This window comes from Papio anubis, chromosome 19 (genome assembly GCF_008728515.1).
Source record: "Papio anubis isolate 15944 chromosome 19, Panubis1.0, whole genome shotgun sequence".
Classification (NCBI taxonomy): Eukaryota; Metazoa; Chordata; class Mammalia; order Primates; family Cercopithecidae; genus Papio; species Papio anubis.
Window position 1 is genome coordinate 13,595,402 of NC_044994.1, and position 27,973 is coordinate 13,623,374.

The 27,973-nt window shown below is 40.1% G+C and overlaps 1 protein-coding gene across 4 annotated transcripts in view; it reads left to right on the forward strand.

The window, feature by feature from the left end:
* GREB1L (GREB1 like retinoic acid receptor coactivator) overlaps window positions 1-27,973 on the forward strand; it is a 295,664-nt gene that overhangs the window by 188,226 nt on the left and 79,465 nt on the right. For 3 of the 4 annotated variants that reach the window (XM_031658936.1, XM_031658933.1, XM_031658934.1), the window contains exons 8-12: window positions 16,742-16,870; window positions 21,238-21,354; window positions 21,976-22,095; window positions 23,107-23,244; window positions 25,956-26,141. In XM_031658936.1, coding sequence (XP_031514796.1) covers window positions 16,742-16,870; window positions 21,238-21,354; window positions 21,976-22,095; window positions 23,107-23,244; window positions 25,956-26,141 — 690 coding nt within the window. The remainder of the gene's footprint in view (window positions 1-16,741; window positions 16,871-21,237; window positions 21,355-21,975; window positions 22,096-23,106; window positions 23,245-25,955; window positions 26,142-27,973) is intronic. The other variant, XM_031658935.1, reaches the window with a different exon arrangement.

The following is a 27,973-nucleotide window of genomic DNA, read 5'->3' on the forward strand; positions in this document are numbered from 1 at the left end:
ACTACAACAACTACAACAATAAAATACAGACAAAAATACATTAAAAAATTTAAATACACCGTATATCACGCAACAAAGAATAGTGATCCCTGAGAGATGGGAAACAATGTGAGTCTTATGATTGCGCTTGCTGTCTTCACAATTTCTAGACCATGATATAGGGAGGTGAAAGTAGGAGAACCCAGCAGACTCCTTAAGTCAAATAGAAAGAACTGAGAGGGGAGACCAGAGCAGCTAGAATTGACAGGACCAAGTACCAGAGGGAAGAGAGCTGCACAAAGAAGAGGGAAACCCAAAGATGTGCAGAGGGTCCCTCAAATGTTCAACATAGTATTGGTACCTGCATGTGAAGAAACTACTCAAAGCTGATTTTTAAAAAGTACCATTCAAGCCAAGAGTGGTGGCTCACATCTGTAATCCCAGCACTTTAGGAGGCTGAGGTGAGAGGATTGCTTGAGCTCAGGAGTTTGAGGCCAGCCTGGGCAACCTGGTGAGACCATGCCTCTACAAAAAATAAGGAAATTAGGCATGGTGGCATGTGCCTGTAGCACTGGCTACTCTGGGGTCTGAAGCAGTAGGGATGCTTGTGGCTGCGGTGAGCTATGATTGAACCACTGTATTCCAGCCTGGGCAACAGAATGAAACTCTGTCCCAGAGGAAGGAAGGGAAGGAGGGAGGGAAGGAAGGAAAGGAAGAGAGCGAGGGGAGGGAGAATGGGAAGGAAGGAGAAGGAAAAGAAAAGAAAGAGAGAAAGAGAAAGAAAGAACCATCCAAAAGGATTAGAGGAAACTGCCCAGCATTCACACAGGGCCAAGAAAAGCGGCTATTCCCACCAGCCACCAGCCAAACAGGAAAACCACATAATACATCAGCTATGAGATAGAGTACTTACGAAGGCCTTGTCTCAGTAACAGATAATACATAGCCCTAGACTGAGCACTGCTCCAGTCCTGCCTAAAATATCATGAAAGCAAAACCCCAAAAGATCAAATTGTTTCCAAATAATTTAACTGTATCCCAAAACAAAGCTCAAGTATATTTATAGGAATATAAAAATACTCAGCACCCAACAGGATAAAATTAACAATGCCTGACATCCAATGAAAGATTACCAGGGTGCAAAGAGGCAGGCAAATACAACCAATACCAAGGAGATTAATCAATGAAAACCAATGCAGAACTGACACATTAGAGTCAGCAGAGAAAGACATCAAAACAATTATTATAACTATATTTCATATCTTCAGAAAGTTAAGTAGACATGGCAGATACAAAAAAGACCCAAATTAAACTTCAGTGCTTGAGAAGAAAAGTACACTGGGTGGGATTAACAACAGATGAGTCATTGAAAAAGGAAAGAGTGTTGAAAGCACAGTAATGGAAACTATCTGCAGCAAAACTCAGAAACAAATAGAAGAAAATGAAACAAACATCAGTGAGCTGTGGGACAACTAGAAACAGCCTAATATACTAGTAATTGGAGGGTCTGAAGGTGTGGGAGACAAAATACATATTTGGAGAAATAATTACCAAAAAGTTCCCAAACTTGATGAAGATTATAAACCCACAGATCCAAGATACTCAGTGAACCCCAAGTATAAGAGACAGAAAACTACACCGAAGCGTATCACTATAAATTGCTCAAGGCCGGGCACAGTGTCTCACGCCTGTAATCCCAGCACTTTGGGAGGCCGAGATGGGCAGATCACTTGAGGTCAGGAGTTCGAGACCAGCCTGGACAACATGGTGAAACCCTGTCTTTACAAAAAATACAAGAATTAGCCAGGCATGGTGCCGGGAATCTGTAATCCCAGCTACTTGGGAGGCTGAGGCAGGAGAATCACTGGGAGGCAGAGGTTGCAGTGAGCCAAGATTGTGCCACTGTGCTCCAGCCTGGGAGACACAGCAAGACTCCATTTCAAAATAAATAAATAATAAAAATATAAACAAATCATATCATTGCTCAAAAGCAATGATAAAAAGAAAAATCTTAAAAGCAACCAGAGAGAAAAGGCATGTAACGTACAGGGGAATGAAAATAAGCCTGACATCAGATTTCTCATGGGAAACAATATAAATGAGAAGACAGTAGAGCAGCATTTTTAAAGTTAACCTAGAATTCTATACCCAATAAAAATACCTTTCGGCCGGGTGCAGTGGCTCACGCCTGTAATCCTAGCACTTTGGGAGGCTGAGGTGGGTGGATCACTTGAGGTCAGGAGTTTGAGACCAGCCTGGCCAACATGGTGAAACCCCATTTCTACTAAAACTGCAAAAAAATTTACCAGGCATGGTGGTGTGAGCCTGTAGACACAGCTATTTGGGAAGCTGAGGCACGAGAATCACTTTAACCCAGGAGACGGAAGTTGCAGTGATCCAAGATCGCGCCACTGCGCTCCAGCCTAGGTGAAAGAGTGAGACTCCATCTCAAAAAAAAAAAAAAAAAAAAAATCTTTCAAAAATGAAGGTGAAATAAAGACACTTTCAGACATACAAAATATGGAATAGTTCACAACCAGCAGATTCACACTACAAGAAATGCTAAAGGAAGTCATTCAGATAGATAGACGTCATAGCAGATGAAAATCTGAATCTTTACAAGGCATTGAAAACCACTGAAAATAGTAACTGCATAGATAAATGTACATAATTTTTAAATTTAAATCTATTTAAAAGGCAATTGTTATACCAGTATAATAATATATTTTGCTTTTATAATAAATATAAAAGTAAATTATATGACAATAGTCTAAAGACCAGGAGGGGAAATATGGAAGCTGGGAAAACTGGCTAGCCATATGTAGAAAGCTGAAACTGGATCCCTTCATTACACCTTATACAAAAATTAATTCAAGATGGATTAAAGACTTAAATGTTAGACCTGAAACCATAAAAACCCTAGAAGAAAACCTAGCCAACACCATTCAGGACATAGGCATGGGCAAGGACTTCATGTTTAAAACACCAAAAGCAATGGCAGCAAAAGCCAAAATTGACAAATGGGATCTAATTAAACTAAAGAGCTTCTGCACAGCAAAAGAAACTACCATCAGAGTGAACAGGCAACCTGCAGAATGGGAGAAAATTTTTGCAATCTACTCATCTGACAAAGGGCTAATATCCAGAACCTACAAAGAACTCAAATTTACAAGAAAAAAACAAACAGCCCCATCAAAAAGTGGGCAAAGGATATGAACAGACACTTCTCAAAAGAAGACATTTATGCAGCCAACAGACACATGAAAAAATGCTTGTCATCACTAACCATCAGAGAAATGCAAATCAAAACCGCAATGAGATACCATCTCACACCAGTTAGAATGACAATCATTAAAAAGTCAGGAAACAACAGGTGTTGGAGAGGATGTGGAGAAATAGGAACACTTTTACACTGTTGGTGGGATTGTAAACTGGTTCAACCATTGTGGAAGACAGTGTGGCGATTCCTCAAGGATCTGGAACTAGAAATACCATTTGACCCAGTCATCCCATTACTGGGTGTATACCCAAAGGATTATAAATCATTCTGCTGTAAAGACACATGCACACATATGTTCATTGTGGCACTATTCCCAATAGCAAAGACTTGGAACCAACCCAAATGTCCATCAATGATAGACTGGATTAAGAAAATGTGGCACATATACACCACCATGGAATTCTATGCAGCCATAAAAAAGGATAAGTTCATGTCCTTTGAAGGGACATGGATGAAGCTGGAAACCATCACTTTGAGCAAACTATCTTCAGGACAGAAAACCAAACACCACGTGTTATCACTCATAGGTGGGAATTGAACAATGAGAACACTTGGACACAGGATGGGGAACATCATAGCAGGGCCTGTCGTGGGGTGGGGGGAGTGGGGAGGGATAGCATTAAGAGATATACCTAATGTAAATGACGAGTTAATGGGTGCAGCACACCAATATGGCACGTGTATACATATGTAACAAACCTGCACGTTGTGCACATGTACCCTAGAACTTAAAGTATAATAATAATAATAATTAAAGAACTAAACCCACACATACATAGACAACTGACTTTTTATTTTATTTTTCTGAGACAGAGTCTCAGTCTGTCGCCCAGGCTGGAGTGCTGTGGTGCAGTCTCCCCTCACTGCAACCTCTACCTCCCTTCAAGGGATTCTCCTGCCTCAGCTACCCAAGTAGATGGGACTACAGGCACATGCCACCACATGCAGCTAATTTTTGTATTTTTTGAAGAAATGGGGTTTCACCATGTTGACCAGGCTGGTCTTGAACTCCTGACCTCAAGTGATCCACCTGCCTTGGCTTCCCAATGTGCTGGGATTGCAGGCATGAGCAACTGTGCCCAGCCACAACTGACTTTTTAACAAAGGCACAAAGACAATGCAGTGAAGAAAGGATAGCCTTTTCAGCAAATGGTACTGGAACAGTTGAATATCCATATGCAAAAACATGAACTTTGATCTATGTCTCACACCACATACAAAAATTAAATAGGTCATAGATGTAAATGTTAAACCAAAAACTATGTAACTTATAGAAGAAAACATGGGAAAATAACTGTGACCTGGGTTAGGTAATGGTTTTTTGGATATAACACCAAAAGTGTAATCTGTAAAAGAACAGATTGATAAATCAGACTTCATTAAGAACTTCTCCTCCTTCAAAGACACTGTTAAGGGAATGAAAAGACAAGCCACAGCCAGGTGCAGTTGCTCATGCCTGTAATGCCAGCACTTTGGGAGGCCAAGGCAGGCAGATCATGAGTTCAGGAGTTCGAGACCAGCCTTGCCAACATAGTGAAACCCCATCTCTAATAAAAATAGAAAAAATTAGCCAGCCATGGTGGCAGGCACCTACAGTCCCAGCTACTCAGGAGGCTGAGGCAGGAGAATGGTGTGAACCCGGGAGGTGGAGCTGGTAGTGAGCTGAGATCGTGCATTGTACTCTAGCCCAGGTGACAGTGCGAGACTCCGTCTCATAAAAAGAAAAAAAAAGAAAAGCCGCTGGATAGGAGAAAAACCTTTGCAAAGCATATAAAGGGATTGTTTCTAAAATAAAAACTTATAAAAATTGAAAAATAAGAAAATAAGCCAATTTTTAAAATGAGAAAAGTTATATGGATGGCAATTAAGCACCATTAAAAGATACTCACTGTCATTATTATTAGGGAAATGCAAATTTAAATAACAATGAGATACCAGTATACACCTACTAGTGTGGCTAAAATAAAAAGACTGACCACATCAAGCAATGGTGAGGATGTAGAGGTGGTAGAACTCTCATGCAGTGCTGAGAACATAAAATTGTAAAGTCACCTTTGGAACAGTTTAACAGTTGCTTAAAAAGTTAAATATACACCAGCCATATGGTCTAGCCATTTTATTCCTAGGTATTTACCAAAGGGGAAAAAAATAAAATCCATACAAACAGTTGTACACAATTGTTGATAGCAGCTTTCTTTGTAATGGCCCCAAACTGGAAACAACCCAAATGTCTATAACAGGTGAATTGATAAATAAATTGATATATCCAGACAGTAATGAACTATTGATACCCATGACAATGTGGATGAATCTCAAAATAAATCTGGTGAGTGCAAAAAGCCAGACCAATAAGAAACAACAAAAAAAGTGATACTGTACAATTCTATGTATAGAAATTCTAGGAAATGCAAAGTAATCTGTAGTGGCAGAAAACAGATCAGTGATTGCTTGGGGATGGGAGCAAGGGAAGCATAGGAAGGAGGAATTACAAAGAGGTACAAGGAAACGTGGGGATGATAAATATGTTCTTTATTTTTATTGTGATGATTTCATATGTATACATGTATGTCAAACTTATCAAATTGTGTACTTTAAGTATGTGCAGTTTATTGTCAGTTATCCCTCAACAAAGCTATTTTAAAAATCAACAGTATAAGGATGGATTAGGAAGATACCTGATTTAACATGAGTTTTGGAGGGGAAATATGTTATATTTTAATTAAATGCTAATTCAGTTGAATCAAAAGTAAAACATGATTGATGTAACTAATGCAGGCTCAGAGTGCAATAATAGAAATATGATGTCTACATTAGAAGGACATTAATTGCATGTGAATGGGAAAAGAGGTCCATTGTAGTTAACCCAGGAAAGAAGTAAATTATAGTCTACATTTTGTACAGGCATCAAGGGCAAAAAGAAAGCTCATAAAGACTTAAGCTCTTGGTCATCTGGAAAACCTTTAACAAGATTTAGCAAAGCATTTACTGAATATCTACTGTGTTCTAGGTTCTGTGCTAAACCTGTTCATTGCCACTCTGAGGTTGTAGTGCCATTTTGCAGATCACGAAACAGACTGTAGGGAGGGTTAATACTTGGTGAAATAGAGCTAGTGAGTGGCACAATGAAGATTCAAACTCTCTACTGGCTACAGAATTGGCTCCCTATATTTTGGAAGATTTTTTCCCCCGGGGATTTTGGGCTAACAGAAAGTAGTTGAACTATTGTATAAAGAGGATAAGGAGATTATTTTGGTATTTTTTTCCATTTCATTTCTTTAGCCACAATGTGACAGTCATTGTCCCAGGAGCTGGGAATGCCCTCAAGGAGCCGTATGACCTAGTGGGAGAAACAAGAAGTTACAAACTACCACAATGTAGAGAGCAGAGCTGTGACTTGCTAAAGGAACTTTCCAAGTTTGTGAATCCTCTAGTGCTTACAAGTTCCTTCTTTAAGTGGATATGAAATCATTAGTAGAGAGGATGAAGCCTTGGTGAGATGTAGATGCTGAGCAATCAGCTACTTACTCACTAAGCACCAGCTTCTGCACAGTAGCCTCACAGCCCTGTGGTTCACATTCGTGTCTGAGCAAGGTGACAGGGGATCACATTTTGGATATTTGGGGCTACTCCCAAATAATCAAAACTGTTCTGAAACATTGCTTGAGCCAAGGAGGTTGAGGCTGCAGTGAGCCGTGATCACACCGCTGCACTCCAGCCTGGGTAACAGAGTGAGACTCCATCTCAAAGAAAAAAGATTGGGAGGCTCAGGAAGCTGGGACATTTATTCTCACATCCCTTATTAATTTAGGATTGCCCTACAAGCATTATACTTTCTTGCACTTCTGGACTATACACAGGGCTGAGAGAGCTTGGTGGCCTTGGAGAAGGCCCTGAGACAAGTAGCTAAAAGAAGCTAGATGTGAGCTTCAGGTAGGATGCTGTCCCCAGGAGTCTGAGCTCATGCAGAACTGTGCACTAGAGCCCCTACTAAACTCAAAGGTAGATCAAAGGGATGTGATGTAGGACAACGAAGAGTCTGCTTACTACAATCTTTTTCTCTTACTGGCCTCTGTTGGCAGTAATGCATAGTGTAATTATTTGTGATATTAGTCACAAATATTTTCCCTGGTTTATAATTTTGTTTATATATAGTATTTTTAAAGTAACAACTTTGGCCCGGTGCAGTGGCTCATGCCTGTAATCCCAGCACTTTGGGAAGCTGAGGCAGGCAAATCACTTGAGGCCAGGAGTTCGAGACCAGCCTGACCAACATGGCGAAACCCTGTCTCTATTAAAAATACAACAATTAGCTGGACATGGATGATGCATGACTGTAATCCCAGCTTCTTGGGAGGCTGAGGCACGAGAATCACTTGAACCCAGGAGGCAGAGGTTACAGTGAACCAAGACTGCGCCACTGCACTCCAGCCTGGGTGACGGAGTGAGACTCTGTCTCAAAATAAAATAAAGTGACAGCTTTATTAAGATATAATTCATATATTGTGCAATTCATCCATTAAAAGTATGTAATTCAATAAAAAACAAAAAGTATACAATTCAATGTTTTTAAGTATTATAGTCACATAATTATGCAATCATCACCACAATAAATTTCAGAACATTTTCATCACTCCAAGGAAAAATACCTGTATCCATTAACAGTCATTCCCTGTTTCATCCTTCTCCTCAGCCCCTGGCAACCACAAATCTGTTTTCTATTTCTATGTATTTGTCTATTCGAGGCATCTCATATAATTGTTACACATGACCTTTTGTGACTAGCTTCTTTCATTTGGCATAATGTTTTCAAGGTTCATCCATATCGTAGTATGTATCAGTACTTCATTCCTTTTTACTGCTGAATAATATCCTACTGTATGGATAAACATATGATACAAATCAATTTCCAATTTTTCAATAGGTAAGTTGATACATATCAATTTTCAGTTTTTCAGTCGGGTTGTCTATTATTGATTTATAAGAGGTTTTTTAAATATATATATTTGGGATACAAGGTCTTTATCAGATACATGATTTTCAAAGATTTTTCTTCCATTCTGTGGGTCGTCTTTCACTTTCTTGATAGTGTCCTTTGAAGCATAAACTTATGTTTATCCATACAATATACAATCTATGGATAAACGCCATTCATCAGTTGATGGGTATTTGGGTTATTTCCATTTTGGAGCTATTATGAACAATCCTGCTATGAACATTTGTGTGCAGGTTTTTGGCTGGATGTGTGTTTTCCCTACTGTCACATTTCAAACTTGGGAGTGGAATTGCTGGGTCATATGATAACTCTACATATAATCATTTGAGAACTGTTTCCCAAAGTGGCAGCACCATTTTACATTTCCACCAGCAATGTGTGAGGATTCAAATTTCTCCATATCCTTACCAACACTTGTTCATGACTTTTTTAATGATAGTCACTCTTGTGGGTATGATGTCGTAGCTCATTATGGTTTTGATTGGCATTTCTCCAATGGCTAATGATGTTGAGCATCTTTTCATGTGTTTATTGGCCATTTGTATATTTTCCTTGAAGAAGTATCTATACAAATCAATTTTTAATTTTTCAGTTTGGTTGACTCTTTATTATTGATTTATAAGAGTTTTAAAAATATATTTGGAATATAAGTCCTATATCACATACGTGATTTTCAAAGATTTTCTCCCATTCTGTGGGTTGTCTTTTACTATCTTGATGGTGTCCTTTGAAACATTAAGTTTATTTATCTTGGTGAAGACTAATTCGTCTATATTTTCTGTTGTTGTTTGTGTTTTTGGTGTTACAGCTAAGAAACCATTGCCTAATCCATGGTCATGAAAATTACTCCTGTGTTTTCTTCTAAGAGTGTTATAGCTATTATCTATTAGCTATTACATTTAGATGTATAACTCATTAATTCTTTTTTTTTTTTTTTTTTTTTTTTGAGGCGAAGTCTAGCTCTGTTGCCCAGGTTGGAGTGCAGTGGCTCAATCTTGGCTCACTGCAACCTCCACCTCCCAGCTTCAAGCGATTCTTCTGCCTCAGCCTCCTAAGTAGCTGAGACTACAGGCGCCTGCCACCACGCTGGGCTAATTTTTTTGTATTTTTAGTACAGATCAGGTTTCACCATGTTGACCAGGCTGGTCTTGAACTCCTGACCTCGTGATCTGCCCACCTCAGCCTCCCAAAGTGCTGGGATTACAGGCATGAGCCACCACGCCCGGCCTTAGGTTAATTCTTGTATGTGATATAAGGAAGAGGTTCAACTTCGTTCTTTTGCCTATGGATATCCAGTTGTCACAAAACGATTTGTTAAGATGACCACATTTTTTCACCCCTTGAATTTTCTTGGCATTCTTGTCAAATTTCATTTGCCCATAAAATGTAAGAGTTTATCTCTGGGCTCTCAGTGTTATTTCCTTGATCTGTATGTCTGTCCTTATGCCAACACCACACCGCACAATTATGGTAGCTTTGTATGAAGTTCTGAAATGGGGATGTGTAAGTCCTCCAGCTTTGGTTTTCTTTTTCAAGATCATTTTGGCTATTATGGGTCCCTTGCATTTTTATTTGAATTTTAGGATTAGCTTGTCAATTTCTGTGAAGAAGCCCTTAGCTGGAATTTTGGTGGGGCTTACTCTGAATCTTTACAATAATTTGAGTAGTATTGCCATCTTAATATTAACCCTTCTGATCTATGAACATGGGTGTCTTTCCATTTGTTTAGGTCTTCTTTAGTTTCTTTCAACAGTGTTTTGTGGCCAGATATAGTGACTCATACCTGTAATCCTTGCACTTTGGGAGGCCAAGGCAGGCTGATCTCTTGAGCTCAGGAGTTCAAGAGCAGCCTGGGCAACGTGGCAAAACCCCATCCCTACAAGAAATACAAAAAATTATCCAGGCATGGTGACATGTGCTTGTCATCCCAGCTACTTGAGAGGCTAAGGTGGGAGGATCACATGATCCCAGGAACTTGAGGTTGTTGTGAGCCGTGATCATGCCACTGCCCTCCAGCTTGGGCAGTAGAGTGAGACCCTGCCTCAAAAACAGTGGTTTGAAAAACCCAACAGTGGTTTGTAGTTTTCATAGTATAAGTTTTACACTTCTTTTGTTCTATTTCTTCCTAAGTAGTTATTATTTCTGATGCTATTGTAAAATGGAAAATTTTCCTTAAGTATATTTTGGGGTTATTGTAGTTACATAGGAATACAACTGATTTTTGAATACTGATCTTCTGTCCTGAAGCCTTAGTGAACTCATTTATTACCTCTAGTAGTTTTGTAGTGGCTTCCTTAGGATTTCCTATATACGGGATCATGTCATCTGCAAATAGATGTGTTTTACTTCTTCCTTCAAACCTGGATACATTTTATTTTCCTTCCTAAGTACCCTAGGTAGAATTTCTTGTACATGTTAAATAGAAGTGGCAAGAGTGGACATCCTTATCTTGGTCCAGATCATAGTTTGATCTTTACCACTCAGTCTGATGGTAGCAGTGGGTTTTTTGTTGTTTTTATTTTGGGTTATTGTCCTTTTGTTTTGTTTTGTTTTGTTTTTTGTCCTCTTGTGTTGAAACTGAAAGTAGTGGGTATTTTGTAGATGCTTTTTACCAAGTTTAGGAAGATCCCTTCTGTTTCTAGTTTGTTGAGTGTTTTTATCGTGAAAGAATGTTGGATTTTTTCAAATGCTTTACCTGTGTCTCTTGAGATGATCATGTGGTTTTTGTCCTTTATTCTATTAATATGGTGTATGGAATAACACGGATAGATTTTCACATGTTAAGCCAACCTTGAATTTCAGCTGTAAATCTCACTTAGTCATAGCATATAACCTTTTTTTTTTTTTTTTTTTTTTTTTGAGACGGAGTCTTGCTGTTGTTGGCCCAGGCTGGAGTGCAATGGCATGATCTCAGTTCGCTGCAGCCTCCACCTTCCAGGTTCCAGCAGTTCTCCTGCCTCAACCTCCCAAGTTGCTGAGATTACAGGCGCCTGCCACCACAGCTAGCTAATTTTTGTATTTTTAGTAGAGATGGGGTTTCACCATGTTGGCCAGGCTGGTCTCAAACTCCTGACCTCAGGTGATCCACCAGCCTTGGCCTCCCAAAGTGCTGGGATTACAGGCATGAGCCACCACGCCTAGCTTCCTTCCTTTCTTCCTCCTTCCTTCCTTCCTTCCTTCCGTCCGTCCTTCCTTCTTTCCTTCCTTCCTTCCTTCCTTCCTTCCTTCCTTCCTTCCTTCCTTCCTCTTCTCTCCTCTCCTCTTTTCTTCCTTTCTTCTTTTCCTTTCTTCCTTTCTTTCTTCTTTTTCTTTTTGAGACGGGGTCTTGTTCTGTCACCCAGGCTGGAGTGCAGTGGTGCGATCATAGCTCACTGTAGCCTCAAACTTCCTAGCTCAAGCAGTCCTCCCACTTCAGCCTCCTGTGTAACTGGGATTATAGGTGCAAACCATGGCACCCAGCCGTTTGATGTGTTTGTCTGGGTAATATTGGCCTTAAGAAGTTGAGTTGGAAAATGCTCCTCCTTCTTCTACTTTTTGAAAGAATTTGAGAAAGCAAGGTATTCTTTAAATATTGGTAGGATTCACTAAGGAAGACTTCTGAACTAGGCTTTTCTTTGTGGATAGTTGTGGGATTTATTTTTGGTTTTTTTTTTTTTTAACTAATTTAGTCTCTTTGCTTGTTATAGGTCTATTCAGATTTTTTCTCTCTCCTTGAGTCAATTTTGATCATTTCTGTCCTAAGAATTTGTCTATTTCAAATCTAATTACCTAATTAGATTTATCTAATTTGATGGCTATATTAGTTTGCGGGGACTGCCTTAACAAAATACTACACAATGAGTGGTTTAAACAATAGCAATTTATTTTCACACAGTCCTGGACACTGGAAGTCGAAGACTGAGGTGCTGGCAGGATTGGATTCTGCTGAGGCCTCTCTCCTTGACTTGCAGATGACCGTCTTCTTGCTGCGTCCTCACGTGGCCTTCCTCTGTGTATGGGCACATTCCTGATGTCTCTTCTTCTTCTAAGGACGCCAGTCATTTCAGACTAGGCCCTTACCCATGACCTCATTTCATCATAATTACCCCCTTTAAAGGTGCTGTGTCCAAATACAGTCACAGTCTAAGGTTTTAGGAACTGGGGCCTTGACATATGAATGGCGGGGAGACAATTCAGTCTATAACAATGGCATACAATTGTTCATAGCATTTGTTTATAATGCTTTTTTTTTCTTTAAGGTTGCCAGTGATGCCCCCTCTTTTATTCCTAATTTTAGTAATTTATATCTTCTCTCTTTTTTCATTGGTCAATCTGGCTAAAGATTTGTCAATTTTGTTGATTCACTCGAAAAACAAACTTTTGGTTTTGTTCATTTCCACGATTGTTTCTCTGTTCCTTTATTCCTTTCTGCTGTTGTTTTTATTCCTTTCTTTTTCTTTCTTTGGGTTTAGTGTGTACTTCTTTTTCTAGTTTCTTAAGGTGATTGATTTGGGATCACTTTTAAGGTGATTGATTTGGGATCATTCTTTTTTTTAATATAGGCATTTACAGCTATAAATTTCCTTCTAATTACTTTAGTGGCATCCCATAAGTTGTTGTATGTTGTGTTTAATTTTCATTTATTTTATTTTATTTTTATTTATTTATTTATTTATTTTGAGATGGCATCTTGTTCTGTCACCCAGTAGAGACGGGGTTTCACCGTGTGAGCCAGGATGGTCTCGATCGCCTGACCTCGTGATCCGCCCACCTTGGGCTCCCAAAGTCCTGGGATTACAGGCGTGAGCCACCGCGCCCGGCCTAGAGTCTATTTTTTCTGAGATTAGGATGGCCACTCCACCTCTCTCTGGCTACTATTTATGTTGTTATAAAATTTTGCCGGCCGGGCTCGGTGGCTCAAGCCTGTAATCCCAGCACTTTGGGAGGCCGAGACGGGCGGATCACGAGGTCAGGAGATCGAGACCATCCTGGCTAACATGGTGAAACCCCATCTCTACTAAAAAATACAAAAAATTAGCCGGGCGAGGTGGCGGGCGCCTGTAGTCCCAGCTACTCGGGAGGCTGAGCCAGGAGAATGGCGTAAACCCGGGAGGCGGAGCTTGCAGTGAGTCGAGATCGCGCCACTGCACTCCAGCCTGGGCGACAGAGCGAGACTCCGTCTCAAAAGAATAAATAAATAAAAAATAAATAAAATAAAATAGGCCGGGCGCAGTGGCTCACGCCTGTAATCCCAGCACTTTGGGAGGCCAAGGCGGGCGGATCACGAGGTCAGAAGATCGAGACCATCCTGGCTAACATGGTGAAACCCCGTCTCTACTAAAAATACAAAAAAATTAGCCGGGCGTGGTGGCGGGCGCCTGTAGTCCCAGCTACTAGGGAGGCTGAGGCAGGAGAATGGTATGAAGCCGGGAGGCGGAGCTTGCAGTGAGCTGAGATCACGCCACTGCACTCCAGCCTGGGTGACAGAGCGAGACTCTGCCTCAAAAAAATAAAATAAAATAAAATAAAAAATAAATAAAATAAAATAAAAATTTTGCCATACAGAAATTATTTATTTTTTGTAACTGAATTTATTAGTCTTTTGTTTATGACTTCTGCATTTTGATTAATAGTTTGGCCTTTTCCATATCAAGGTGATAATTAATTTTTCCATATTTTCTATCATTTTTATATTTTCAGAGTCTAAGTTTATATCTTTGGTCCATTTGATTTTTTTTTTTTTTTGACACCTGGTGTAAGATGCTGGTATAACTTTATTTTTTTCCTGTATACATAATTGCCTCAATATAATTTACTGAATGGTTCTTTATTGCTGATTTGAGCTGCTACTTTTATCTTTTACTAAATTTTTATGTGTATTTCAATCTGTTACTTACTGTCTCTTTTGTTCCATTGTTCTGTTTTTACCAAGACCATAGTGTTTTATTCATTGAAGTTTTATAATATATTTTATTATATAACAATTCTAGCCTCCCCTCATTTCTCTTATTTTTTAGAATGTTTCCAGCTATTCTTGTCTAATTTTTATATCAGCATTACATTAGCTTGCCTCATGAAAACATTCAAGTAATTCTAATAATATCTAAACCTGTAGGAATTTTCCTAGGATCACATTAGATTTATAAATTAACTTAGGTTGATGGGCATCTTTTTGACATTGAGTATTTCTGCTTGGAAGCATGTTTTGTCTTCATATTTGTTCAGGTGTATTTTCATAAGTTATTTTTTAATTTTAAATCTTAACAGTTTCTTTTCTTTTTTTCTTATTTGCGACAGAGTCTCGCTCTGTCGACCTGGCTGGAGTGCAGTGGCACGATCTTGGCTCACTGCAACCTCCACCTCATGGGTTCAAGCAATTCTTCTGCCTCAGCCTCCCGAATAGCTGGTATTACAGGTGTGTGCCACCACGCCCAGCTAATTTTTGTATTTTTAGTAAGGACAGGGTTTCACCATGTTGGCCAGGCTGGTCTTGAACTCCTGACCTCAGGTAATCTGCCTGCCTCGGCCTCCCAAAGTGTTGGGATTACAGGCGTGAGCCACCATGCCCAGCCGACGTTTTCAAACACATATAAAGATAGAATAATAAAGTAAACCACCACCATGACCTATCTATCACCCAGCTTCAGTACTTATGAACACATAGTGATTGTTATTTAATCTGACTTCCTCCTTCACTATGTTAAGACAAATCCCAGATACTACGTCCAGAAATATTATAATGTTTTCTTCATGTAGTTGCATACGTTTCTTACTAAGCTTACTCCTAGGCATTTTGTTTAACTATGGATTGTTGTTTATATATATGAAGATTTATTTCTGTAGATTAACTTTATACCTTCTCATTTTTAGTACTTTATTCTGCACCAATTTGCATTCATTGTTTTCAGAATATAAGATGAATTATCACTCTTCAAATTAGGGATATGCTAAAATTATAGATATGAACTAGTACAGAAAACTACTAATCTTCCAAACAATATGACTGTGGCCTGAAACATGAAGACAAATCTGTGTAATAGCATAGCAGACTTAACTTGGATTCTTGTCCTGTAAGGCTCTGTTAAGACATGAAAAATTGGGGTCATCTTCAGTTTCCTACAACTTTGTAATGTCGTGTGTGCACTGGGTTCTCCCAGCAGACCTTAAATCACTCACTGGTGGGTAAGTCAGGCCCTCAGAGAAGCACGTTAACTCTTCCAAGCCAGTGGGGGACGATTTCATTCTTTTGAGTTCTGATGAGAAACAATGATTAGATGGATCAGGAATCATGTTGTGGGATGAATAATTTTCTAGATAATTTCTAATGGAGCACCATTAGTAAGTATCCTGTTCCTCAGAGCATGCTCTTCAGACTCTCAGAGAGGTTTGACACCTTCCTGTGTTAATCGATCTAGCTGTTCTGCTGGAGTAGTCAGGGATTTGAGGTCTCTACTCACTTAGAAAAACTCTGATTGGCTTGAGTCTTTCTCTCTTCCACAGCCTGTCTCTGAAATAGCATGTGGTTTTCTGGGCTGAATTATTTTCTTAATCCAAAAAGCTTTCTTTTGGATATTCCTGTTGTTGCCGTAAATTAATTCTAGTTTATTAAAAGAAAAAATAAAACTAAAGCAACTTTCAGAGAAAAATGCTTTCTCCTACATTTCAGTGAGTTAGTTTGCATGACGCTTTTAAAATAATAGACTCATCTAGCTAGAGATAAATACATCTCATTAAAATCTGGCTTTGAGGCTGGGCGTGGTGGCTCATGCCTGTAATCCCAGCACTTTGGGAGGCCAAGGCAGTCGGATCACTTGAGGTCAGTAGTTTGAGACCAGCCTGGCCAACATGGCAAAACCTCACCTCCACCAAAAAATACAAAAATTCGCTGGGCATGGTGGCGCACACCTGTAGTCCCAGCTACTCAGGAGGCTGAGACAGGAGAATCGCTTGAACACGGGAGGCAGAAGTTGCAGTGAGCAGAGGTCATGTCACCACGCTCCAGCCTGGGCAGCAGAGCAAGAATTCATCTTTAAAAAAAAAAAATAATATATATATATATACACACACACATACACACACACAAATATATATATATACACACAAAAAATATATATATACACACACACACAAAAATGTATATATATAAATATATGTATACACACACACATATATGGCTTTAAGGGGGACAGTTAATTTTGACTAGGTTAAATGACTACTATTATTTAAGGTAGTAATACTTACCTTACAAAGTTGTTATAGGAATTAACTGAATTAATATATTTAAAGTGCTTAAAATAGCATGCATCACATAGTAACTTCTAGTGAGTGTTTGTTAAATAAGTAAAAAATAAAAAAACAGTATACATAGAAATGGACTTTTTTAAACGTCAGAATAGTTCAAGGAAAGGACTGAAATTCTATAATCTGCTTTTTCTCAACTCTTGTTGAATTAACTTCCTTCCTGCATGTATAAATAGTTGCTAATTTAAACAAACTCTTTCATTTTAAAGATTCGCCGATTCTCAGTCCAGCTAATTCTGCAATCAATTTAAGTGGAGCTCAGGACCTGACCCGGAATAAGAATGTTGTGAAACCACTGGCTTTATCTTTGCAGGTTGTAGGGAAGACTTTTGCTGCAGGTGATGTTTTCCTCACTTATATTTCTTTGGTAAATACATAGTCCATAAAAGACTTGTGTGACATTTAATTGACAAATTGATAGAAGAAAACAGAAGCTGCCTGTCCCTGCCAGTTGAAGAGAGAACTGGGGCTGTCTGTAATAACGTACTAGTGTGCGAAGCTTTGTGTTCCTTACATTCCAGCCAGAAGAGTCAGGGAATGACACTTGGTACTTGGAAGTGACATAACAATTTGATTCCATTTAACAAACATTTCTTGGGCATCTGCTTTAACTAGGAACTGGGAATACAAAGATAAATAAGGTTCAATCCCTGACCCCCAGTTTCCTTGTAATCTAGTGGGGGAGATAGACCTCTGACAAGATATTTTCAGTGTACTATAGCAAATATGGCAATGTACAGAAGAACACAGAACAAAGGGTTTTTTTAGCCCAGCATTGTAGGAGTAATTAAGAATAAGTTCTCAGAGGAATCTGGTCTTTGACAATGAGGAGATCTTCACTGTACAAAGGAGTAGATGAAAAGCAATTCAGATTCAGGGAACAGCAGAAACAATGGTTAAAAGGAAAAGAAGGGAAGAGGCGAAAGCAATATGATATATGCAAGAATTTCCAGCAATTTGGACTTGTTAGGACCATAAAATGTAAAACTCAAAAAGTGGCAAGAGGTGAGTAAGTGGTGGTTAAGAGAAAAGTTATAGGCAGCCAGTCTAAGAAATGTGGATTTCACTGTATACTTATAGACCAGAGGAATGGCATGGTTCGATTTGAACTCGAGCTATATCATTTTGGCTGTAATGTGTAAGAAGAAGACGAGATAGGAAAACTAGTTGGAGGTCATTTCAGTCGTCTCGGTGACAAATGATGAGGTCCTTGGCTAGAGTGATAATAGGTTGCAGAGGAGAGGACAAATTAGAGAACTACTCAGGAAGTGAAACCAGCAGGAATTAACTGATTAATGTGAACATCAAGGAGAAGAAGGGGTCTCAGTTGACATTCAACTTTCTGGGCTTATGTTGATGCCATCATCTGAGACAGGGATACAGAAGGAGGATCAGGTTCTCCAGTGGGAGATTGTGAGTTCAATTTTGGAAATGCTAAATTTGAGATTCCCATAAGACATCCACGTGGAGCTGTTCAACAGCCATTTAATTTATCACAGGGATAATTCAGGACTGAGGGTGTAGAGTAGAGCCACCAACATCTAGTTAAAGTCATCAGTGTAAATAGTATAAGCCAAGGAGAGATGTAGGCTGAGGCAAGCTGTGAACAAAAGATAGGATTCATCTGGGCACAGTGACTCACACCTGTAAACCCATTACTTTGGGAGGCGAAGGCAGGAGGATCATTTGAGGCTAAGAGTTCCAGACCAGCCCAGGTTACAAAGTGAGACCTGGTCTCTACAAATGATAAAAACAATTTAGCTGGGTGTGGTTGTGTGCACCTGTGGTCCCAGCTACTCAGGAGGCTGAGGCTGGAGGATGGCTTGAGCCTGGGAAGTCAAGGCTGCAGTGAGCCATGTTTATGCCATTGCACTTCAGCTTGGGTGACAGAGTGAGAATATAAAAATTTAAAAAAAAAAAAAATCCTAAAAAAGTTCAGTGGTGGCTCTGTGTGTGTGTGTGTGTGTGTGTGTGTGTGTTTCTTTTTCTGAAACAGGGTATCTCTCTGCCACCCAGGCTGCGGTACACTTGTGCAATCTCAGTTCACTGCAGCCTCAACCTCCCAGGCTCAAGCAACCCTCCCGCCTCAGCCTCCCAAGTAGCTAGGACTATAGACACATGCCGCCGTGCCCAGCTAACGTTTGCATTTTTTTTTTTTTTTTTTTTTTTTTTTTTTTAACAGATGAGGTTTCACTATGTTGTCTAGGCTAGTCTCGAACTCCTGGAGTCAAGTGATCAGCCAGCCTTGGTCACCCAAAGTGCTGGGATTACAGGCATGACCCATGGCACCCAGCCAAGTTTAGTGGTAAAAGAGAAGAAATTTTAAGAGAAGTAGAAGAAGAATGAGCATAAGGAGAGCCTGTCATTTTTGGAAACTTTTCTTTTTTTCTTTCTTTTTTAATTATTGGTAGAGTCAGGGTCTCCACATGTTGCCCAAGCTGGTTTCAAACTCCGGGGCTCAAGTGATCCTACTCTTCCACCTCCCAAATTGCTGAGATTATAGGCATGGGCCATGGTGCCTGGCCATTTTTGGAAATTTTTCAACAGTTAGGCATCATAATTTACACAGCCCACTTATGTTCTTACTCAGGTCCAACATTTCTTGCAGGATCTACCTTCTGGTTGGATTACCGACTTTGAACAATGGAATCAAGTTTTTACAGCATTAAAAAAATCAATGAAGTAATAGATCAGTAATCATGGTTACTAAAACCATCAGATGAAGGCTGAACAACTTTATAATGCCAAGGATTATGCTGACAACTTTTGAACCTACCAATCAATCTTAATATCACAAGAAGAGAGAAAATGGGCTTATGTGCCCCCTGATGGAAATACTGTATACCACAGTACTTATGAGATACTCTTGCCAAAAAAAAACCCTGAATTTGATCAAACCTCTATATCTAATAATTAGTTTATTAGAAATACAGCGGACAAGAGAATAAGTGACACCACAGGTATCTAATCAGCAAAATCTAGAAAATGGAAAATTCTGCCAGGTTTTCAGCAAATTAATTGTAAGAAAGAAAAGGGAAGGGCATCTTATAGATTAAAAGAGGTTTCAGGGACACAGTCACTAAATTCAGTATGTGCATCTTTTTTGAATTCCAATTTGAACAAGCCAGCTGTTTGAAAAAAGTATTTTTTTTACAGATAATTAAAAGATAGTTGGGGAAAATTTTGAATACTAATAGGATATTTTATGATATTAAGAAATTATTGGCTATATGCAGTGGCTCATGCCTGTAATTTCACCACTTTGGGAGGCTGAGGCAGGTGGATCACTTGAACCCAGGAGTCCAAGACCAGCCTGGGAAACATGGCAAAACCCTGTCTGTACAAAAAAAAAAAAAACAAAAATTAGCCAGCTGTGGTGACACATGCCCATAGCCCCAGCTACTTGGCAGGCTGAGGTGGGAGGACTGCCTGAGCCCAGAAGTCAAGACTGCAGTGAGCTGTGATTGCACCACCGCACTCCAGCCTGGATGATGGAGCGAGACCCTGTTTCAAAGAAGAAGGAGAAAAGAAAGTATTAATCATTGTTAATTTTAAGGATAGTAATGATATTACAGTTATTTTCAAAAGAGTCTTTTTATTTTAGAAACAAATACATTAAGACCAGGCATGGTGGCTCACACCTGTAATCCCAACACTTTGGGAAACCAAGGTGGAAGCATTGCTTGACGCCAGGAGCTCGAGACCAGTCTGGACAACATAGCAAGACCCTGTTTCATTTAAAAAAAAAAAAAAAAAAAAACCTTAAAAATTAGCCAGGTGTGATGGCACACCCCTGTAATCCCAGCTGTTTGAGAGGCTGAAGCAGGAGAATCATTCGAGCCTAGGAATTCAAAGCTGCGGTAAGCTTTGAGTCTGCCACTGCACTCTAGCCTGGGTGACCGTGAGACCTTGTCTCAAAAAAAAAAAAAAAAAAAATCACACCTGTAATCCCAACACTTTGGGAGGCCGAGGCAGGCGGATCATGAGGTCAGGAGATTAAGACCATCCTGGCTAACACGGTGAAACCCCATCTCTACTAAAAAAGATACAAAAAGTTAATCGGGCGTGGTGGCAGGCGCCAGTAATCCCAGCTACTTGGGAGGCTGAGGCAGGAGAGTGGCATGAACCTGGGAGGCGGAGCTTGCAGTGAGCCAAGATCGCGCCATTGCACTCCAGCCTGGGTGACACAATGAGACTCCGTCTCAAAAAAAATAAATAAATAAAGAAGCACACAGAAGTATTTATGTACAAAATGATATGGGTTTGCTTCAAAATAATTCACAGCATGCTTGTACATATGTGGAGGGGGTGGAGGTAAGGGTGGATAAAGCAAGATGGGCTGTGTTGATAAATGTTGAAATTGGATGGTGGGTATGTAGATGTTCATTATCCTATTCTCTCTACTTTTCTGTATGTTTGAAAAGAATTTTTTTCCCTTCCTTCCACCCATCATCTCCAAAGACTTCACTGAAAGTGATTCCAGAAGATCTCTTGGGGTCCTAGGAAACTGTTTCTAAGTGATGTTTAATTTTAATGAAGCTCTTCCTCTGACAGTTGCAGTTGGTTTTATGTAACTGGACTGGGTCCTATCCATGAGGTTTCTTGGAATTCTAGAGTGTGAGGTCTATCAGATGGTTCCAGCATCCCAGAAAGCAGGGTCCTGCCCAGCCTCTGTTCTGAGCACTCCTCTCCTTGTGTTCTACAGATGCTGCTAATGGAAACAGTAGCCATGGAGGGAAGGGCAGTGCATCCAGCTCCACTCCAGCCCACACAGGGAATTACTCTTTGTCACCAAGACCTAGCTATGCATCAGGAGACCAAGGTACCATACCTGTCATAGAGTTTTGTAATAATGCACTTACCTGGGATTAGAAGTGCTCCAGATTTTGTAATGAATTAGCTGGCAACATACTCTGGAGTTTTTTCTCAGCTCGTCATACAACGTTTTGAAAGTTTGTAATTGGTGTGAACAGTAATGAGTAAATATCTTGGGATTCTATATGGATGACCTAACTGGGAAATAATGTTGAAACAAATGTTTAAGGAAGTGTCTTGAAAAACCATGGGTGTAGCTGACCAAAGTACAGGATTCGAAGTTGTCTGTTGTGTGATCCTGGACAAATCTGAGCCTTCCTTTCTCCTTTTACAAAATGGGTATAACAACAATATTTGCCCTACAACACCACAAGGTTGTGGGTAGAATCAAATGAAATAAGCTACATAAACTTGGGAATTGTAAAACAACATACAGATGTTAAGTGGCTATTATTGTGATGTTAGGTTACTAATGTGGCTTTTTTTAAAACTTTACCTCTAGAGGAGTGATTTAGACTTTCTGAGTATAATCAAATTAAAGGTTCTGTCTTACTCTGGCATTCTTTCCTTTCATCCACATGGCTGAGAACAAGACGATCTCTTTTTTTGTTTTTTTGTTTGTCTTCAGCTACCATGTTCATTTCTGGGCCACCAAAGAAACGACACCGGGGATGGTATCCTGGGTCACCTCTCCCCCAACCTGGCTTAGTTGTACCTGTCCCTACAGTTCGTCCTCTTTCAAGAACGGGTAAGATTTTAACGTAAGATGGATCGTGAGTGTGTTTTTAATTCACAGAGATATCTTCTACTTCCATTCTTTCCCTGAACTCTTGAAGATGAGTTATGTGAGGAAATTGATAGTAGCTAATGTTTTGTCACGATCGTATTTGCCTTCCCTACACACACAAGATCATTACAACTGATCTGAATTCAACCTTTGACTTAGTTTTAACCCATAGCATTGAAAAGTCATTCATTATATGGGACACAATGCTACCAACCCACCATCATAGGGCATATATGGACTTGTTTTGCTAGTAGTGGTGTTAGATTTTCCCTGCTGTTATCTGGTTCTTTATGTGACCCATGCTTATTATTTCTCACCTGGATGGTTCAGTCTGTGGCTAGAAACCTGAAAAACCAAAACCAACTGGCTCTCTTTCAGAATATCTAACTGTAGCCATTTGGTGTCCACAGTTCAAACACTTGTCTACCTTGCTGAACAAACCACAGACGATTGTAAATAAACTGGTTCTAAGACATAAATGAGTTATTTAAATGTTTGTTTAAATAAATAGTTTTAAAGACTACATAGACATCTTATATACACAAATAATTATGCCAATCTATCACCATGGTTGCCTGTAGGAAGTACTGGTTAATGATGAATTCATCCTTCTTCACACTTTTCTACACCTTTCAAAATGTATGTAATGAACAGATATATGCCTTTGATAATCTCGGGGGGAAAGCTAAAATACCAAACAGGATCCAAAATATTGCATATGGAAAAAACAACTGGAAGGAGAGTCACCAAAATGCTAAATAGTAGTTATAGCCATATAATATAATTATGGTTAATTTTTTCTCCTTTTGTTTTTTTCACTTATCACTTTACGTAATCAACTTAATGAAAAACACAACAAACCATTAGATTTCTAATACTTCTCTATTAAAAGTATTAAAACTGCATTGCTTTCTATTGTATTTCATTTAGTTTTCACATGTCATCTTTCTTGTCAAACTTTTTTTTTTCCAGAGCCCCTTTTATCTGCCCCAGTTCCACAGACCCCACTAACTGGAATTTTACAGCCCAGGCCCATTCCTGCAGGGGAAACTGTAATTGTTCCTGAAAACCTGCTGAGTAACTCAGGAGTTAGACCAGTAATTCTGATAGGTAAGGCAATGGAATTCCAAGTTGCCTGTGTCTTCTGGAATCTAGGAGTGTTTTTCCATTTCATTGTTTGTGTTTTTTCACATATTCATGAAGATATTCATCCATCTATTGATTCTTTCAGCTTTTATTGGCCTGCTCTTTCATGCTATATTAGGAGCTGAGGATAAGGCAAAGTCTTTTTGCCCTCAAAGAGCACTGTTTATTGGGGGAGTCTCACCTCCCATGAGCCACTAGGGTTGGTAAATAAGTGTTACAACTCATAGGCAATACCATTGTAGCACACTGTGACATGGAAGCTCCTTAGAGATTCACAACCGAGAGCAACCAGAACTCAGAGCTCTGAGAGAGGGCTTACTTACCTCTGCCTGGAGGGGTCCGAGAAGACTTCCCAGAGGTCTTGGTTAAGCTGGGTCCTGAAGGTTGGTCAAAGTGGACAAGGTCGGGGAGGGGACATTCCAGTCAAAGGGAGCCAAACCGCAAAGAAATAAAACAAGCCAAGCCAGCTGACAGACCCTACTCAAGAGAACCAAGAGGCCCCACAGTTGCAGGTCTGAACCTTAGTATCTTTGAGGAGGCTGAGTCCTTCCAGGTGGTCTACAAGTGGAGGTATAGACATATAGGGGTCCCTACGTTCCAGGACTAACTTAGTGCTTTTCATACCCATGTCAGGAGTCTCCTTGGTTTAGGGCTGCCCTAGGCCAGAAGGAGACTGCTCTCTCTACCTTTAGGACAAAATAGATAGGGTGTTTAAGGTCCCCACATCTTTAGGATGTGTTTACATGCAGTGTTATTTGCTTTTTGGGTTGGCCTGAGCCTGCCTAATTGGATGGTTTTGCTTCGAGTCATGTCCTTTACCTGGTTACTCTGTCTGCTAATCCTGGTTCTGTAGGTACTGAGGGGATCCCAGTTGCTTAAATGCTGTATGAATTAGGAAGCTCTTTTTGAACATTAACATAGTACCACTAAGCTTTGAAAAGATGCATAGAACATGGGGACCCTTTGGTCCTTTGGTGCCTGCCTTTTAGAAAGTCTCACAGAGGGACTATCCTCGCCATCAACCACCAAAACAGGGCATATTTGGACACATTTTTTTCCTATCTATTTCTAAAACAGTTTGAGACTGTTTACTGACATTTAGGAAGACAACCTCACAAAAATAGCTAAGATAACAAAGGAGCAGGGATCTCCAAGTGCCTGAAACTAGTAGAATCTTGCTGTTAATCAATAAATTTAGTTTACTTTTTTTTTTTTTAAGAAAATCTCAGTAATATCTCCAGGTGGATAGTGTCGGAAAGGAAAAGAAAGGGGAAAGGAAAGGGCAGAGGAAAAGGGAAAGGAAAGGGGAAAGGAAAGGAAATCTCAGGAAGTGAAACATGTATTGTTTGTTTCTGTTTTTGTTTTTTGTTGTTTTTTGAGACAGAGTCTCGCTGTGTCACTCAGGCTGGAGTGCAGTGGCACAGTCTGCTCACTGCACACTCTGCCTCCTGGGTTCAAGTGATTCTTCTGCCTCCTGAGTAGCTGAAATTACAAGCGTGCACCACCACGCTCAGCTTATTTTTGTATTTTTGGTAGAGACAGGGTTTCATCATATTGGCCAGGCTGGTCTCAAACTCCTGATCTCAAGCAATCTGCCTGCCTTGGCCTCCCAAAGTGCTGGGGTTACAGGCGGGAGCCACACCGCACCTGGCTGGTTTTTTTGTTTTTGATATGGAGTCTCGCTCTGTCACTCAGGCTGGAGTGCAGTGGCGCGATCTCAGCTCACTGCAACCTCTGCCTCCTGGGTTCAAGCGATTCTCCTGCCTCAGCCTCCCATGTAGTTGCGTGCCACCGTGCCTGGCTAATTTTTGTGCTTTTAGTAGAAGCTGGGTTTCGCCTCTACTAAAGGCAAAAATGTTGGCCAGGCTGGTCTTGAACTCCTGAACTCAGGTGATCCTCCCGCCTCGCCCTCCCAAAGTGCTGGGATTACAGGTGTGAGCCACTGTGCCCAGCCGTATTGTCATTTGTTGTCTTCTGATTTCTTATCTGAAAATAAACTTGATCAGGGACTTTATCAGAAATATTTTATCATTGCAGTTTTACAGAGGATACAGACATGTTTTGCAAACTCATCAATCTTCCGGCAAAATATTAACATGTCCCTTCCATGAGAAACAGAGATAATATGAGTACAGTTGTCCCTTAGTATCCCTGGGGGATTGATTCCAGGCCCCCTCCCATATAAAATTGAATATCCTCAAGTCCCTCATATAAAATGGCACAGTAATTGCATATAACCTATGCACATCCTCCCATATACATTAAACCACCTCTCCATTGCTTGTAATACTTATTACAGTGCCTACACATCACGTCATTCACGTGAATTCAGCGTACTACTCAGCCCACACACAGCAAGTTCAAGTTTCACTTCTTGGAACTTTGTGGAATTTTTTCCCCCTGACTATTTCAGTCCACGGTTGATTGAACGTGGAACCCACAGATACAGAGGGCCAACTGTATTTTGTTTCCTGTTCATTTAATTTAATATAAGGATAGAATGTGGAGCATCCAAGTGAATTCCTTAGGATTGATATATTTGAGTGATTTGTTTGATAGCTATCTCAGAGGGCAGGGAATTTTGTTAAGCATCTTTGATCCTAGTTGAGCAAGCGTACCTGGTTGGACCATAAAAAGAAATGTTGAACTGCACTGACCTGCTTCTATTGGGACAGGCTATGGCACTTTACCCTATTTCTATGGAAATGTTGGTGACATTGTTGTGAGTCCTCTGCTGGTGAATTGCTACAAGATTCCACAGTTGGAAAACAAAGATTTGGAACAATTAGGGTTGACTGGCAGTCAATTTCTGAGCGTGGAAAACATGATTCTTCTGACGATACAGTATCTTGTGCGGCTGGGTAAGTCATTTTCCATAATCATTTGCTAGTGACTACTTTTGAGGTTTTTTTGTGATGTACTTTTTCTTTCTTTCTCACGTTTATCCTCCTATCTCTTATTTTTCTTCTTTCACTTCTAATGTTCTTTCCCTTCATCTGCATTCTCTGTAACTTTTCCCTTTCCTCTCCTTCATTTCTTTTCTACTCCTTTCCTTTCCTCTTTGCTTCTTTGGGTCCTAGAGGAGATGAATTGCACCACCTAGTGTCCAGTCTCATGATGCTCCAAAGGTCTCCAAAGTAGTTAAGGTAGGCAAAACCTTAAAGGGTTGTACCTTGAGCACCCCTTCCCTGGGGAGCTTGGCTAGGCCTCCTTTCTGAAAGTGCACCTACCATCTGGAATGCAAACACAGCCATTGCCTTAAACAATTATTTTCCAGTTTTCCATTTAGCCTTTTTATCTTGTTTATCCACTGGCCCTACACCCATTTTCTTTCTTCTCCAGCTACACCCCTTTGATGGAGTCCCATCATGCTTTCCATCATTGAGGTCATAACTGTGGACCTCCCTGGAAGGTCTCTAAGTTATAGCGTAAGGGGGATATGTAGGTCATGAACCCTTCACTTCCTCTATCTGATATATCCTCCTAAGCCCCAAAGTGGGTGTATGCAGGTGCCCTGACAATACTAGAGTGGCTCAGCAGCATTTACATCGAAATGTCCTTTATTTTGCAAATGGCAGTAGGCCATCTAATTATACACTCACTCTAGGACTTCAAGCCACTGATTTACTTAGAAAAATATTTGAGATGTGGCCGGGTGCAGTGGCTCATGCCCATAATCCCAGCACTTTGGGAGGCCGAGGTGGGCGGATCACCTGAGGTGGGGAGTTCGAGACCAGCCTGACCAACATGGAGAAACCCCCCCTCTACTGAAAATACAAAATTAGCCGGGTGTGGTGGCGCATGTCTGTAATCCCAGCTACTCGGGAGGCTGAGGCAGGAGAATTGCTTGAACCCGGGAGGCAGAGGTTGCAGTGAGCTGAGATCACGCCATTGCACTCCAGCCTGGGCAACAAGAGTGAAACTCCGTCTCAAAAAAAAAAAAGAAAAAAAAAATATTTGAGATGTAAAATTAAACGTAAAAATATTTGTATGCACTCGTGAAATTTTTTAATTCTAGAAAATAAAAATACTTCAGTGTTAGGAGATAATAAAAACACTGGACTAAATAACTTTAAAAGAAAAAAAAAGCTTTATTAGGGCATATGCAGTCTTTGGTGCATTAGCTAGCAATCTTGACTAGAACTCTTTGTGCCCTGAGAGGCTGACTTGACCTGGGCTCTGCTTTGACATGGCCTTTTGAAATTTACACGGCACCAATTTCCCATGAGAGCTACTTTCATGATAAACCTAGGACTTGCTAATGATGCTTATTGAAAGGTAATACAATTATAAAACTCACCTGGGTCCACAGCTCATTTGATGACATAATTTTAATTGCTACATACTGAAATTAGATTGTAGACTGTGTTCTAAGATCCAAAGCCAACTTCTAAATGCACTCAGAATTAGTAAAACCAGGCTTCATAGAGTGATATTATAGCCAACCAAGCAAATCACTCTAGCACTCTTTTTCAGTTTTGTTTGTTTGTTTTGAGACCGAGTCTCACTCTGTTTCCCAGACTGGAGTGCAGTGGTGCGATCTTGACTCACTGCAACCACCACCTCCCATGTTCAAGCAATTCTCATGCCTCAGCCTCCCAAGTAGCTGGGACTACAGGCATGAGCCACCATGCCCTGCTAATTTTTGTATTTTTAGTAGAGACAGGGTTTCACCATGTTGGCCAGGCTGGTC